The sequence below is a fragment of the Pteronotus mesoamericanus genome, unplaced genomic scaffold (assembly GCF_021234165.1).
Source record: "Pteronotus mesoamericanus isolate MK-2021 breed Mesoamerican mustached bat unplaced genomic scaffold, CSHL_Meso_final contig_41, whole genome shotgun sequence".
NCBI lineage: Eukaryota > Metazoa > Chordata > Mammalia > Chiroptera > Mormoopidae > Pteronotus > Pteronotus mesoamericanus.
This window is the reverse complement of record NW_026555152.1, coordinates 2,119,389-2,136,977: the sequence shown is the minus strand read 5'-3', so window position 1 is coordinate 2,136,977 and position 17,589 is coordinate 2,119,389. Positions and strand designations below refer to the sequence as shown.

The 17,589-nt window shown below is 37.4% G+C and overlaps 1 protein-coding gene across 1 annotated transcript in view; it reads right to left on the bottom strand.

Moving 5' to 3' along the window:
* Positions 1 to 17,589, bottom strand: part of KATNAL1 (katanin catalytic subunit A1 like 1) — a 113,578-nt gene that overhangs the window by 64,567 nt on the left and 31,422 nt on the right. Inside the window, exons 2-3 of the mRNA XM_054577113.1 lie at positions 11,815 to 11,990; positions 8,752 to 8,912 (exon numbers count right to left, since the gene is read on the bottom strand). Coding sequence (XP_054433088.1) covers positions 8,752 to 8,912; positions 11,815 to 11,976 — 323 coding nt within the window. The 5' untranslated portion in view covers positions 11,977 to 11,990. The remainder of the gene's footprint in view (positions 1 to 8,751; positions 8,913 to 11,814; positions 11,991 to 17,589) is intronic.

Genomic DNA, 17,589 nt, shown 5'->3' with positions numbered 1-17,589 from the left:
AATAAAAACCACTTCAAGAGAAGAGCTCGGGGCATTCTCCACTAGAGGGAATCACTACTCCCTTTTCCTGGCAGACTGAGACTGTTTGGAACGACTTATTTTCCTTATCCACAGCGACCTGGGGGGACTCTGTTAGACGGAGTACCCCCCTCAGCCGGTAAGTAATCCCTGAGAAGCGTATGATCTAAACCCCAAGTGGGGTTCCACTGCCAAGAGCACCAGACCTGGGAAAGATGCCCACATAACATGCGGCTGTAAAAAGCAGCAGAGATTCTGTCCACCATGGACAGACAGATAAAGGTGCAGAGCGCCTTTCAAAGGGCCAACACACAAAATTTGAATTGCAGCCACTTACCCTGGCCCTGGCAGAGGGAGAGCAGAGTGGACTACAGCTGCAAGAGTAGCTGGAGAAGGAAAAAGACACACCAGTGCAGGAAGCAGAGTCCCAAACAAGATGGACCCAAAGAGGCCTAAACCAAGACACACCATAATTAAAATGGCAAAGCTTAAAGACAAGGAGAGAATCTTAAAAGCTGCAAGAGAAAAGCAGATACTTACCTGCAAAGGAGCTCCCATAAGACTGTCATCTCATTTCTCAACAGAAACATTTCAGTCCAGAAGGGACTGGCATGAAAAATTCAAGGTGATGAAAAGCAAGGACCTACAACCAAGGCTCATTTACCCAGTAAGGCTATCATTTAAAATTGAAGGAAAAATAAAGAGCTTCCCAGACTAGAAAGAGATAAAGAAGTTTTTTACCACCAAACCAGTGTTACAACAAACGATAAAGGGCTTGCATTAAAAAGAAGAAAGAGAAAAAAAGAGAAACACAGTTAAAAAAATAAAATGCCAATAAATACCTATCTATCAATAATCACTTTAAATGTAAATGGCTTACATGCTTCAATCAAAAGACATATGGTAGCTGAATGGATAAGAAAACAAGACCCATGTATATGCTATCTTCAAGAGACCAACCTCAGTTGAAAGATAAACAGACTAAAAGTAAAGAATGAAAAAAGGTATTTCATGCAAATGAAAAGAAAAAAAAAGCTGGGGTAACAATACTTATATCCAACAAAGTAGACTTTAAAACCAAGGTTATAGTAAGAGACAAAGGACACTACATAATGATAAAGTGAATAATTCAACAGGAGGATATAACCCTAGTAAACATTTATGTGCCCAACATAGGAGCACCTAAATATGTAAAACAAATCCTGATGGATATAAAGGGAGAAATATACAGAAATGCATCATAGTAGGGGATTTTCACACTCCATTGGCTTCAAAAAATTCATCTTCCAGGATATATTCATCCGAAAAAATTCATCTTCCAAGAATATCAATAAGAGGGTGGCCTTAAATGAAACACTAGATCAAATGGATTTAATTGGTATCTTCAGAGCATTTCACCCCAAAGCAGCAGAATACACATGCTTTTCAAGCACACATGGAACGTTTTCTAGGACAGACCACGTATTAGGACACACAACAAGCCTCAATAAATTTAAGAAGACTGAAATCATATCAGACATCCTCTCTGCCCATAATGCTATAAAACTAAAAATCAATCCCAGGAAGAAAAGTGAAAAATACACAGAGGCATGGAAGCTAAATAACATGTTATTAAACAATGAATGGGATAATAATGAGATAAAAAAAGACATCAGAAGATATCTTGAAACAAATGAAAATGAGAACACAACAATACAAAATCTGCGGGACACAGGGAAAGCAGTACTAACAGGAAAATTCGTAAGATTACAGGCCTATCTCAAGAAACAAAAAAAGGCTCAAATAAACAATCTAACTTTACACTTAAAGAAACTTGACAAAGAGCAACAAACAAGGCCCAAAGTGAGTAGAAGAAATGGAATAATAAAGATCCAAGCAGAAATAAATGAAAGAGAGTCTAAAAAAACAATACAAAAGATCAATGAATCCGAGAGTTGGTTCTTTGAAAAGATAAACAAGACTGACAAACCTTTAATCAGATTCATCAAGAAAAAAAGAGAGAGGACCCAAATAAATAAAATCAAAATGAAAGAGAAAAATCAACTGACACAAAAGAAATACAAAGTATTATAAGAAATTATTACAAACAACAAATTAGACAACCTGGATGAAATGAATAAATTCCTAGAAACATATAATATTCCAAAATTAAATCAGGAAGAATCAGAGAATCTGAATAGATAGCTTACACCTAGAGAAATTTAAATACTAATCAAAAACCTCCTAAAACAAAAGCCCTGGACCAGGTGTCTTCACAGATGAATTTTACCAAACATTCCAAGAAGAACAAACCTCTCCTCAAACTATTCCAAAAATGAAAGAAGAGGGAAGACTCCCAAGCTCATTTTACCAGGCCACCATTATCCTAATTACAGTATCAGCTAAAGACACACCAAAGAAAGAAAATAATAGGCCAATATCTCTGATGAAAATAGATGCTAAAATTCTCAAGTGCTATTTATTCCAGGGATACAAGGTTGTTACATATCCGCAAATCAATAAACATGATACACAACGTAAACAAAATGACAGATAAAAATCACATAATCATACCAATAGATGCAGAAAAAGCACTTGATAAATCCCACACCCATTTATGATAAAAGCTCTCAGCCAAGTCGGAATAGAGAAAGCATACATAAATGTAATAAAGGCCTCATATGATAAACTCACTGCCAGCATCATATTCAATGGGCAAAAACAACAAGTGTTACCCTTAAGATCAGGAACAAAACAGGAATGTCTGCATTCACCACTATTATTCACCATAGTACTAGAAGTCCTAGCCATAGCAATCAGACAAGAAGAAATAAAAGGCATCCAAATTAGAAGCAAGGAAGTAAAATTGTCATTATTTGCAGATAACATGATACTGTATATAGAGAACCCTAAAGATTCCACCAAAAAACTACTGGAACTGATAAATGAATTCAGTTAAATTAGCAGGATACAAATTAATATCCAGAAATCAGTTGCATATTTATATGCCAATAATAAACTATCAGAAAGGGAAATGAAGAAAACAATCCCATTCAAAACTGCTTCAAAAAGAACAAAATACGTAGGAATAAACCTAACCAAGGATGTAAAAGGCCTGTACTTGGAAAATTATAAGATATTGAAAAGAAACTGAGGAAGATACAAATAGGTGGAAGCACAGATTGTGTCCAAGAATAAGAATTAACATCATAAAAATGTCCATACTACCCAAAGCAATCAATAATTCAAAACAATTCCTATCTAGATACCAATGAAGTATTTCACAGAACTAGAACATATATTCCAAATATTTTTATGGAACCACGAAAGAACCCAAATAGCAACAGCAATCTTGAGAAAGAAGAGGAAACTTAGAGGAATCACACTGCCTAATACCAAACTATACTATAAGTCCACAGTAATCAAAACAGCATCATACTGGCATAAAAACAGACATATAGAGATCAATGGAACAGAATAGCCCAGAAATAAACCCACATCTTTATCATCAATTAATATTTGACAGAGGAGGCAAAAACATACAGCGGACTACACACAGTTATTCAATTAATGACATTGGGGAAATTGGACAGATATGTACAGAAAACTGAAACTAGACGACCTTCTTATGCCACACAAAAATAAGTTCAAAATGGATTAAAGACTTAGATGTTAGATAGAAAACCATAAAAATCCTAGGAGAATACATAGGCAATAAAATCTCGGATAATATCCTGACTAGTGTGGCTCAAGGGTTGGGCATCATTCCACAAACCAAAAGGCAGCAAGGTAAGTTGCTAGTCAGTGCACATGCTTGGATTGCAAGCCAGGTCCCAAGTTGAGGGCATGAGAGAGGCAACCGATCAGTGTTTCTCTCGCACATGGATGTTTCTCTCCCTTTCCTTCTCTCTTCCTCCCCCTCTCTCTAAAAGTAAATAAAATCTTTACAAATAGTAAAATAGATCAGAACCAAGATGGTGGAGGATTGAGTGGAAGTCACACTGACCTCCTCCCAGGACCAACCTGGAATTACAACTAAATAGTAGAGAAATCACCCAGAACAAACAACTGAACAACAATAAAAAAGGAGCCTTATAATCTCGGACAGACAGAAGAAACAGCTTTAGCACAACCTAACTGGTAAGGAGTGCGGTACAGTTCTGAGAAGGCAGGCAGGGCACCCATGGGCAGCAGCACCAGAAGGATATTGAAACAGCCAGTTGGATCCCCCTGAGGAGAGTGGAGTCTAAACTATAAGCGGGGATCTCCAACCTACAGTACCAGAGCCCGAAAAGTACACAGATAACAGCCGAGCTGCAAAAAGTGGCAAAGTTGCTCTCTGCCAGCGACAGGTAGCTGGAGACACAAAGAGCCATTTAAAGGGCCAACACATAAATTTTTATTTGCAGCCACTTACCCTGGTCTCTGGCAAAGGTAGGGGCAGGGGGCAGAGTGGGCGAGAGACACCTGAGGAGAGACTGGGGAAGGAGGCTTTGGGGAGAGAACTGAGAGAGTAGTTGGCAGGATCCCAGTGCTAACTCAGCCCCATATGGCAGCAGCCATCTTGCTTAGGCAGACCACTACCCCGACCAGCAGTCTGAGAGGACCCAACAGCCCTGCCCCCAGGAGGGACTCTGCCCTGCCCTGTGGTGTCTCTAAGCTGGCCTGCTGAGTGCAGAGTGACGGCCACAGATATTAGATCCCTGGCTACTAGAGGGGAAGACTGGTCTAGAGACACCTGAGAGACTGGAGATGGAAACTTTGGGGAGAGAACAGGGTAAGTAGCTGGCGGGATCCCAGTGCTGACTCCTCCCCCATACAGCAGCAGCCACCTTGCTCAGGCAGACCAGTCTCCTGAGCAGCGGCAGCGTTAGAGGACCCAATAACCCCGCCCCCAGGAGGGACTCTGCCCCACCCTGTGGTGTCTCTAAATCAGCCTGCTGAGTGCAGAGGGACAAGATTAACAGCTGAAGGAGACAGCCACAGACAGTATATTCCTGGAAGTCTCAAACAGACTGCCTAAAGTTAGGGTCAATATCTGACATCATCAGAGGCAGATCCCGAGGGGAAAAAAAAAACAAAACCCGCGGTCTCCTGCCATAGAAGTTCACAACACAAAGTCAGGAAATCAAGACAGATCAATTTAAGAAGCAGAAGAAAAAGAGAAGAGCCTCACAATAATGGGAAGAGACAAAGAAACACCCCCCAGTTGAAGGGAAAGGAGGATCCCCAGAAAGACAACTAAATGAAATAGAGGCAAGTAAACATAAGATATTGAGTACAAAACAACAGTTATAAAGGAAGATCAATGAGCTCAGTGAGCTCAGAGAGAATTACAAAAACCACAGGGAAACTACAAGCAACTTACTGCAAATTATGTCAGCATGAAAAAGGACACAAACTATCAATAAGAGGCAAGAGGAAATGAAGATTACAATTTCTGAATTGAAGAACACAGCAGAAGGAATCAAAAGTAGGCTACATGAAGCAGAGGACTGAATTAGTGAGCTGGAGGATAAGGTAGAAAAAAGCTCCCAGAAAGAGCAAGAAAATGAAAAAAGACTCAAAAGAATGAAGAGGTGTTGAGGGAAATACAAGACAACCTGAAATGTAAAAATGTGCATAAAATAGAAATACCAGAAGGAGAAGAGGAGCAAGGGATAGAAAACCTGTTTGAAAAAGTAATGATGGAAAACTTCCCTAACTGGAGGAGAGAAAAAGTCACATATCCAGGAAGCACAGAGGGTACCATCAAGAGGAACCCAATGAGGCCCACTCCAAAACTCACTATCATTAAAATGGCAAATACCAAAGACAAACAGAGAATTCCAAAGGCACCAAGAGAGAGAGGTAGTATCATGTAAGGGATCCCTGATATGGCTAGTAGTTGACTTCTCAACAGAAACACTACAAGCCAGAAGGGAATGACAAGAAGTAATCCCAGTCATTAAAAGAAAAGGCCTGCAACCAAGACTGCTCTACCCAGCAAGGCTCTGAATTAAAATGGAAGGTGAAATAAGGAGGTTCCCTGACAAAAGAAAGCTAAAAGAATACATCTCCACCAAACCAGTTTTGAAAAATATGCTAAAGGGACTGCTTTAAGCAGATGAAGAAAAAGAGTCTGTGAATACTCAGGTCCTTTCACAGGCAACAATACTTGATATTACCAATATTTTTAATACTTATTAATCTGATTTTAACAATGATGTGTTATTTTAAATGTTCCTTTATTATTTGTTAAAACTAAACCCGTTTTTGTATATTTCTTGCCTATTTCTATTATTTTCAAAAAGCTTTAAATGACTTTTTGGTATTCTTCATCCATTTTTTGATTAAACGTTTGTAGAATTTCATCCCTAAAAAAAAACTATCCCTTTTTTAGATGTGTTACAAATACTTTCATATTCTATTACTTGTCCTTTAACTTTTTTTATACGTATATTACTGTATAGTCTTAAATGTTTAATATAGTCATATTGTCAATATTTTACTTTGTAGCTTCTGGGTTTGAATATGTTACTTCAGGGTAAGAAAAATATTACTTTGTATTTTCTCCTAAAACTCCTTAGATTCTACATACTGATTTTTAACTCACCTGAATATTTCTTGCATAATGTGTGAACTAGGGCTCTATACTCGTTTCATTTCAAGTAACAGTGGTCCATGTACCTTGTTTGTTGAATAAGCCTATTTTACCCATTGGTTTGAAATATCAACTTAATCATATATTACATTGTCAGACAGATACACATGTTTGTCTCTAGAATGCTCATTATATTCATTGATCTACTTGATTATTTCTGTGCTGGTGATATGTTGGTGTAATTGCTGAGACTTTATATGGTTTTAAATTTTTTAATATTTTATAATTAACTTTGACATTTTAAAAAATAAACAAAATGAATCTACATTTAAGAAAGAAGGAAAAAAAGGAAGGAAGATAGAGAGAAAGAAAGAGCAAAAGAGATGGAACTCCTACCTTTTGTGACAACATGGATGGAGTTGGAGAATATTAAGATAAGTGAAATAACCCAGTTGATGAAAGACAAATATCATATGATCTCACCTATAAGTGGACTCTATGCAACAAAATAAACTAATGAACAAAATAAACCACAGGCATAGAAACATGGAGCAGACTGAAAGTGACCAGAGGTAATGGGGAAGGAGGAAAAAAGGGGAAGGGATTAGACAAAGAACATGTATGAATGACCCATGGACATGGACAACAGAGTGGGAATTGACTGTGGGAGCGCAGGGTGGGGGTGGGATGGGTAGAGGGGGTAAAGGGAAAAAACTTAAGACAACTGTAATAGAATAAACAAGATATATAAATTTAAAAAAATAAAATTAAAAAAATAAAATCCTAACAAAAAATAACAATAATTATATAAATATATAAAGGCTTCACTTATTTTTCAGATTACACAGCTTATGTTAGATATGTGTTTTCTTTATCTATAAATGAAGTAGTATTCTGATAGGTGAGGAATTGTGATATATGATCTTACTTCTGTACCAATATTTTTAGTATTAGGCATATAGAGACCTGACTGCTAATTACACTTTCTTGAATAAATACAATGTCATGAGGAAAAAAAAAATCCAATTAAAAAATGAGCAAAGGACCTGAAGAGACACTTCTCCAAAGAAGACATAAGGATGGCCAACAGACATAGGAAAAGAAGCTCAATGTCTCTAATCATAAGGGAGATGCAAATTAAAACCACAATGAGATATCACCTCATACCTGCCAGAATGGATATCATTAATAAATTAACAAGCGTTGGTGAGGATGTAGAGAAAAAGGGAACCCTCAGGCACTGTTGGTGGGAATGCATATGGGTGCAGCCACTGTGGAAACAGTATAGACTTACCTCAAAAAATTAAAAATGGAACTGCCTTATGACCTAGAAATTCTACATCTAAAAATTTATCTGAAGAAACCCAAAATACTAACTCAGAAGAATATATGTATCCTTATCATCATTACAGCATTATTTACAATAGCCACGATTTGGAAGCAGCTAAGTGTTCATCAGTAGATGACACTATGGTACATTTACATGATGGAATACTATTCAGCTGTGGAAAAAAAGAAAAAAGAAAATGTTACCTTTTCCAACAGCATAGATGGACATGGAGATTATTATGCTAAGTGAAACAAATCAGTCAGAGAGATAAATACCATATAATTTTGCTCATATGTGGAATCTAATGAATAAAATGAACTAACAAGCAAAATAGAGACAAAGTCATAGATAGAGAGCAGTCTGACAGCTCTGGCAAGGGCTTGGGGAGTTGGAGGGATCAAACAAAAAAGAAAAAGAACTCATGGACACCGACAACAGTGTGCTGATTGTGGTGGGGAGGGTGGAGGGAAAGAGGGCATGGGGGAATAAATGGTAATGGAAAAAATGGAATAAAAAATGAACTATTAACAAAGGAAACTAAAAAATATAATAAATAAAAGACCTCACTTAACAGATAAATTTTAGGACTAATAGATTTCTATTGTTATAAACACAGCAGTAAAACATTCTAAAAGCAGGGTATATGTCAAATGATTAACTTCTGTTCTTTATCAAATACAAACTCTGTAAACCTATAGGTATAAAAATTATACAGGTATTTTATTTATATGCCACCCTTCAAAAGACTTTTCATCCCTTGTTCAAATAAAGCTTCACTCTCGTCACACTAAATATTGACTAGCTACAGATATACCTAAAGACAACATGAAGTCCCATTTACCTGTGTTCCGCAGGTACAGGGGGCGGCCAAACAGCAGGATCTCTAAATGGCTCATCTTGACAAGACACAGGGAAATCTGGGGGCTTGTCCATTTTAAAACTTTCCAGAGTGTTGACAATACTTTTAACTTGTTCGTATTCTTCCAATAATTCCTGCCGAACCTTGAAAAAATATGTATATAGCCTTTATATCAAAAACTTTTTAAAGTTTATATATTGCAAATAATAAATTGCCATAGAATGTAAGCTTTCTTAATGTTTTTCAAAGTATGCAAAATGAGTCATTAAAATGCATTAAAAAACAAAGATGTGGCTGGTGTGGCTAGTGGATTGAGTGCCAGTCTGTGAACCAAACGGTTGCCAGTTCAATTCCCAGTCAGGGCACAAGCCTGGGTTGCAGGAAAGGTCCCCTGTGGGGGGCACGTGAGAGGCAACCACATATTGATGTTTCTTTCCCTCTCTTCCCCTCTCTCTAAAAATAAATAAATAAAATCTTAAAAAAAAAAAAGAACCCTTTAAAGTGATATAAACACAAGGGCAGCACAGACATTGGTTTGAAAAAAACACTTAATAGGGAAAGTAGTTATATGCCTTTCATAATGGAACTTTATTTTTACCAAGGAATGTAATAACCATGAACATAATTTAAAATAAACAACCAAGTCAGTAACAAGTTAGCCAATCCCAGAAACTTGTATTATTAATGCTAAATCCTTTTAACATACTTGGAAATATCTTCCAAAAAAATTATCCTTCACCTAAAATCTGAATTACTTTGGCTTTGTTAAATTCCTTCAAGTCCTGGGTAAAGTTTATTTTGAGCTCAAAAGCAAGATTTTTCCTATACTTAAAGAAAACCTCATTGAGCACCCATTATGTAGAAATTCTTGTGTTTTGAAACTCTGAGCCCAAACTAATTTTCAAAGGCAAAAAGATAATAGATTGAAAATTACATTTATAAATTCAGTTTAACAATTCTTTTCTTTAAATCAGAAAGAACATTTAGCACAGCATAAGTAACTTTCTCTTAACTTTATCTTGAGTACTATATAGAAAGGAACATGTAAAGGAGATGAAGAACCAAAGAAAACCTCGGTAAAATTCAACTGCTCATAGACACAATTATATGATATACTTGGAGAAATGAAATTTTAGAAACTAACAGAAAAAAATATGGTAGAAATATCTGATTACAAAGGCAAATACTTAACACAATTAAAAACATGTCGAAAATATTTCCGTGCTAGTTTAATACAGCACTCTTATCTGTGGCTAGTATGCAGGGCAGAAGAAAACAACTAAAAATTTCACCTTGAGTTAGAGCAAGTATATTGTTCTCACCCAACATAATCTGGTAACACTTAGGTTGAAAAATAAGCCAAATTTAACCTGAAAATTTACTAAACATCAATTTCTGACTAGCAGAAAAATTAGAAGAAATACTGAAAAGGCACTAGTACATAAAATGGAAACTTCAAAGAAATGCTTGACTTTGCACTATTAATTTTAAAAGACTTTTAAGTTTTAAGAATAAGTGGGGAGCCCTGGTTTGTGTGGCTCAGTGGATTGAGCACCAGCCTATGAACCAAAGGGTTCCAAGTTCAATTCCCAGTGTAGGGCACATGCCTGGGTTGTAGGCTAGGTCCTGGATGGGGGGTGCACAAGAGGCAACGATACATTGATGTTTCTTGCTCTTTCTTTCTCCCTCCCTTCCCCTCTCTAAAAATAAATAAATAAAATCTTTTTGAAAAAACTTAAAAAAATTATTTTAAAAAAAGTGGGGAAGTTATAATTCAGGATTTTATTAACTGTACAATTACATAATCAAGTTGTATAGTCAAGAGACAGCAAATATATTAGTGTCTTTAAATTAGATTACTGACTTCTTTGTATTTGTAAGAAGTCTTTCAAAAGGAGAGGAAATTTTTGTTTCATCCTTACCCAAGGATATATTTTATTAATTTAAGAGAGAGGAAGGGAGGGGATAGAGAAACATCAATGTGAAAGAAACATCAATCAGTTGACTCACGTATGCACCCAACCGGGCATTGAACCCATAACCGAAGAATGTGCCCTGACCAGGAATCAAATCCACATCCTTTCAGTGTATGGGATGACATTCCAGCCAACTAAGCCACCCAGCCAAGGAAAAGAGGGAACTTTCTTAAAGAAAAAGTTTCAAGAAATGGGTCAAAATTACATGTTAAATTGAAACAGGAAAGGGCAAGTAGCCATACTTCATTTCCAAAATTTGTACTCACAATTAGGCAACTGATCTTGAAAAATTTTAAAAATTGAAAGTCAATTCAATTAGAATTAAGTTGGGTTGGCCAGAAAGTTCATTTGCTTTTTTTCCATAAGTTGGCTCTAGTAGTGCTTAGTTGTCTTTAACTTCATTCAAAACAATTTTGTTAGATTGTATTGTGACTGCTGTCATATCAGCACGCATTTAAAAAAACTTATCAAAATTTGTGACTTTTGTGTAGCCATTTTAATACTGAAGAGGGAAGAAAATACTCAACATTTTTGGCATATTTTGCGTTATTATTTCAAGAGTACAAATGCTACTGCAATGCAAAAAGGTTAGTGCAGTGTAGAGAGAAGGTGCTGTGACTGATCAAACATGTCCAAAGTGGTTTGCAAAGTTTCATACTGGAGATTTCCCCCTGGATGATGCTCCATGATCATGTAGATGAGTTGAATTTGATAGTGATCAAATCAAGACATCAATTGAGAACAATCAATGTTACACTATATGGGAGATAGCCGACATACTCAAAATATCCAAATCAATGAAATTATTAGTGAAAATGAAAAATGTGTCTTTTATTTTACAGAAAAAACTAAATGGTCTTTTTGGCCAACCCAATTATCTTTGAAATATGTCTCATGAAATAATCAAAAATATATAAAATATTAACTGAGCAGGAAAAAAATTACTTAAGAGTATGTTTTAAATATAGCTCAGTATTCAGACATAGAAGAACTATTTACAACATCTCAAGCTCCAGTCTTTCAAGTACAACAGACTACTGCCCTGACTCACTGAATAATGTGACCTTACCTGTTGCCATTTGCCTTTGATAGCCGGGTCTCTGACTGACTGGCAATGTCTCTGAATCTGCTGGATCACCCCTTGGTAATACACCATTGATGAGTCATAATTTCCAAGAAGTGCATATTCTCTTCCTTTCTTTGCATTGTCACAAATCTCAGCCAAGTTCATCTTTATTCAGAGACCTAAACATTAAATATATGACTTTTTATTAAGTTTTCAGCAACGACTTTAAAATACTTTTTATTATTCTTTAAAATACCTTCTTAAAACCACTTGGAATGTCAAGATGGTTCTCTTCTTCAGGTTATCTGAATGCATCTAATAATATCGAGCAAAGTTTCTAATTTTGGCAGCACAAAGGAGGTCACAAAAGAATACCCAAGGAGATAATAGAAATTACACAGCTCTGAGCTACTGATTCATGTTACAGGTACTGGTTTTCCTTGGCCAGTTACACTAACTACAAGCTGCAATAATAGAAAAGATGATCATGCTTTCTTTCTTTCAATTTACCCTTGACAATGTAGAAATATACGAATATTACATATCTTCCAATGATGTCAATTAAAACTGCAGAAATTAATTCTCACTGAAAAGACTTGGCCCAAGAACAAAAGGTCATACTGAAGAAATACATTTTAAAGGAACAGACCTACAGTTATCCAAGCATAATTTATATGCACTTAATGTGTCATACAACTTATATTTAAGTAAAATCCTGTGAATTGAACTGCCTCAGCCCTTTCTGTTCCTTAACCGTAATAACTCATGATACTGTCATTCTCTATGGGTTTTTTTTTTTGTCTATGCAAACAATTATCACTAATCTAGTACAAGATACTAGAAAACCATCACCTGAACCTCTGGTTTGTACCAAAGTCCCCCCAGCCCATCATTCTGGCTTTTATTTCAGGCTTTCTAAACATCTCCCTGAATCATCCCAGACTTTTCACTCAAGACTACAAAGAGTAAAAAGTCCAAGGATACAGAAGAATGACATCCGAGGAAGAAGTCCAAATGGCCCTATTCTCATTTTCTGGAACAGTAAACCAGAAAGTATTTTTCTGTGCCTTCCCAAGGGAATCAGTTTTGTGTGGATACCTAGGCTCTTCCCTGCCTCTCACCTTTTCTTCATGGGCTCTATCACTCTTTCTCAAAGTTAACCACATCTAGTTCTAGGCATTTTAAGAGACTCCAGCACATTCCTGAAAATAAAGCTCCATGGAGGTTGGCAAGATGGAGGAGGAGTGAGTGGAAATTACACTGACCTCCTCCCAAGACCAATCTGGAATTACAACTGAATTGTAGAGAAATCACCTGGAACGAACAACTGAACAATAGTGAGAGATGAGCCTTATAACCTCGGACAGACAGAAGAATCAGCTTTAGCACAACCTAACTGATAAGAGCAGTAGACACTTGAGAAGGCAGGCAGGGCACCTTGAAATGGCCAGTTGGATCCTCCTGAGAAGAGTGGGATCTAAACTATAAGTGGGGATCTCCAACCTACAGCACCACAGCCCAAAAAGTACACAGATGACAGCCAGCTGCGAAAAGCAGCAGCGTTGCTCTAGCCAGACAGCCGGCTGGAGAAGCAAAGAGCTGTTTAAAGGGCCAATGCACAAATTTTTATTTGAAGCCACTTACCCACATCTCCGACAAAGGCAGGGTCAGAGTGGGCTGGAGACGCCAGAGGAGAGACTGAGGAAGGAGCTTTGGGGAGAGAACTAAGAGAGTAGCCAGTGGGATCCCAGTGCTGACTAATCCCCCATACAGCAGCAGCCATCTTGCTCAGGCAAACCACATCCCAAAGCGGCAACAGCGTGAAAGGACAGAATAGCCCCGCCCCAGGAGGGACTTGACGCTGGCCTGGTAGTGCTAAAGCATGACTACTGAGTACAGAGTGGCAGCCACAGATAGTAGATACATGGCTAAAGGGGGCACAGAGTGGCCTAGAGACACTTAAGGAGAGACTGGAAATGGAGGCTTTGGGGAGAGAAGGGAGAGAGTAGCCGGCGGGGTCCTGGTGTTCACTCATCCCCCATATGGCAGCAGCCATCTGGCTCAGGCAGACCACTCCACTGAGTGGCAGCAGCATGAGAGGATCCAATAACCCCTCCCCTAAGAGGGACACTGCCCCACCCTGTGGTGTCTAAGGCAGCCTGCTGACTGCTGAGGGACTAGATTAACAGCTGAAGGAGGCAGCCACAGACAGTCAATTCCTGGAAGTCTCAAATAGACTACCTAAGATCAGACAGGGTCAACATCGGACATCCTCAGAGGCAGATCCAGAAAGAAAAAACAACGGTAAATAGTAGAGGCTACCAAGACAAAATCCACTGTGGTCTTCTCCAATTTGGAGATATTTTTTTTACTACATAGATTTTTAATGTTCATTTCGGGTCCATCAAGTTTTTGCATATTAAGTCATTAGATTTTATACTAATGGTTTATTTCTCTCCTTTCTTATAATAGGCTCCAGCTCCTTACAGCCTTATTAATACTGGTTCATTTGCTTTTGATAGTGGGATTGCAGAGTGGAGTTATTTTTGCAGATTTGTTTCCTGGGCTTTGTGGTTTTGTTCTGGCAGCACCTGAATAAAAACACACAAGACGTGGTAGGCAGAGTGACCCACAAACAGCTGGAGGGTAGGCCCCACCAAAGAAAAACCAAACAACAGTCAAAACCCAATTACTTCCAGAGAATCAACTAAGTAATGGGAAGACAAAGAAACACACCCTATTGAAAGGAATGGAGAAATCCCCAGAAAGAGAACTAAATGAAATAGAGGCAAGTAAACTATCAGACACTGAGTTCAAAACAATGGTTCTAAGGAAGCTCAATGAGCTCGCTGAGCTCAGAGAATTATCCAACACTACGGGAAAACTACAAGGAAATTACTGAAAACTTTGTCAGCATGAAAAAGGACATAGAAACTATCAATAAGAGCCAAGAGGAAATGAAGAATACAATTTCTGAATTGAAGAACACAGTAGAAGGAATCATAAGCAGGCTAGATGAAGAAGAGAATCGAATCAGCAAGCAGAAGGACAAGGCAAAATAAAGCTCCCAGAAAGAGCAAGAAAGTGAAAAGAGACTCAAAAAGAATGAATACACGTTTAGAGAAATGCAGGACAACCTGAAACGTAATAATATCTGTAAAATAGGAATACCAGAAGGAAAAAAAGAGAAGCAAGGGACACGAACCTGTTTGAAAAAGTAATGATGGATGACTTCTCTAATTGGAAGAGAGAAAAAGTCACACAGGCTGAGGAAGCACAGAGGGTCCCCATTCAATAGGAACCCAGTGAGGCCCACTCCTAGACATATCATCATTAAAATGGCAAATATCAAAGACAATGAGAGAATCCAAAAGGCAGCAAGGAACAAACAGGTAGTAACATACAAGGGAATCCCAGTCAGCTAGCAGCTGACTTCTCAACAGAAACACTACAAGCCAGAAGGGAATGACAAGAAATATTCCAAGTAATGAAAAACAATAACCAGCAACCAAGACTACTCTAACAAGCAAGTCTCTCAATTAAAATGGAAGGTGAAGTAAGGAACTTCCCGGACAAGAGAAGGATAAAAGAATACACCTCCACCAAACCAGCACTGCAAGATATACTAAAGGGACTGCTTTAAGAAGTTGAAGAAAAAGAAGGAGAAAAAGAGGAACACAAGTACAAAGGGAAAAAATGAATAAGTACCTATCAAATAATAACTTTTAATGTAAATGGATTAAATGCTCCAATCAAAAGACATAGGGTAGCTGAATGGATAAGAAAACATGACTCACACATATGCTGAATACAAGAGACCCATCTCAGAACAAAGGACCTACACAGACTGAAAGTAAAGGGATGGAGAAAAATATTCCAAGCAAATGGACAGGGAAAAATAGCAGGCGTAGCATTACTTATATCAGACAAAATAGATTTCAAAACAAAGGCCATAAAAAGAGACAGAGAAGGACACTTCTTAATACTCAAAGGAAGAATCCATCAAGAAGACAAACATTGTAAACGTATATGCACCCAACAAAGGAGCACCCAAATATATAAGGAAAATCTTGGAGGACTTCAGGAAAGATATAGAAAGCAACACACTGATAATAGGGGATTTTAACACCCCACTGACAACAATGAATAGATATTACAAACAAAACATCAACAAGGATATTGTGGAACTGAACGACGCATTAGATCAAATTGACTTAACTGACATATATAGAACTTTTCACCACAAAGAAGCAAAATACACATTCTTTTCAAATGCACATGGAATATTTTCAAAAATAGACCACATGATAGGACATAAAACAAGCCTCAACAAACTCAAGAACACTGAAACCATAACAAGCATTTTCTCGGACTACAAGGGTTGAACCTAGAAACAAACCTCAAGGAAAAAACTCAAACACATCAAAACTCATGAAGACTGAATTGCATGCTATTAAATAATGAATGGGTCAATAATGAAAACAAAGAAGAAATGAAAAAGTTTCTGGAAACAAACTGAAATGAATACACAACAGTCCAAAACCTCAGGGAAACAGTGAAGGTAGTCCTGAGAGGGAAGTTTATAGCAATACAGGCCTACCTGAAAAAGGGAGAAAAATTTCAAATAAATGACCTAACACTACATCTTCAAGAACGAGAGAAAAAACAACAAACAAAGCCCAGAGTGAGTAGAAAGAAGGAAATAATCATGATCAGAGCAGAAATGAATGACAGAGACTAAAAGAACAATTCAAAGGATCAACAAATCCAGGAGCTGGTTCTTTGAAAAGATTAAAAAAAAAACTACATGCCTTTAAGCAGATTCATGAAGAAAAAAAGGGAAAGGACCCAAAAAAAGGTCAGAAATGAAAGAGGAGAAATAACAACTGATACCACAGAAATGCAAAGGATTGTAAGAAATTACTATGAAAAATTATATGCCAAGAAATTTGAAAACCTCGATGAAATGGACACATTTCTAGAAAAATATAACCTCCCAACAGATCGATAACAGCTGGTAAAATTGAAGCAGTAATCAAAAAACTCCCAGCACACAAAAGCCCTGGGCCGGATGGTTTCGCAGGAGAATTTTAGAAAACATTTAAGGAAGAGCTAACCCCTGATCTTCTCAGACACTTCCAAAATATCCAAGAAAAAAGAAGGCTCCCAAACTCTCTTTATAAGGCCAGCATCATCCTAATCCCAAAACCAGATAAAGACACAACAAAGAAAATTAAAAGCCAACACTGTTGATGAACACAGACGCTAAAATCCTCAACAAAATATTGGCAAACTGCATCCAGCAATACATTAAAATGATCACCCACCATGATCAAGTGGAATTCATCCCAGGAATGCAAGGATGGCGCAATATTCACAAATGAATAAACATAATACACCACAAACAAGAGGAAAGACAAAAATCACATGATCATATCAGTAGATGCAGAAAAAGAATTTGATAAGGTACAGAACCCATTTATGATATAAACACTCAGAAAAGTAGGAGTAAAGGGAGCATACCTCAACATAATAAAGGCCATATATGAAAAACCTACAGCCCACATCATACTCAGTGGGAAAAAACTAAAAGCTTGCCCACTAAGATCAGGAAGAAGACAAGACTGTCCATTTTCACCACTTCAACATAGGTTTGGAAATCCTAGCCACAGCAATCAGACAAGAAAAAGAAATAAAAGGCATCTACATTGGAAAGGAGGAAGTAAAACTGTCATTGTTTGTAGATGACATGATAGTGTATGCCGAAAATCCTATAGA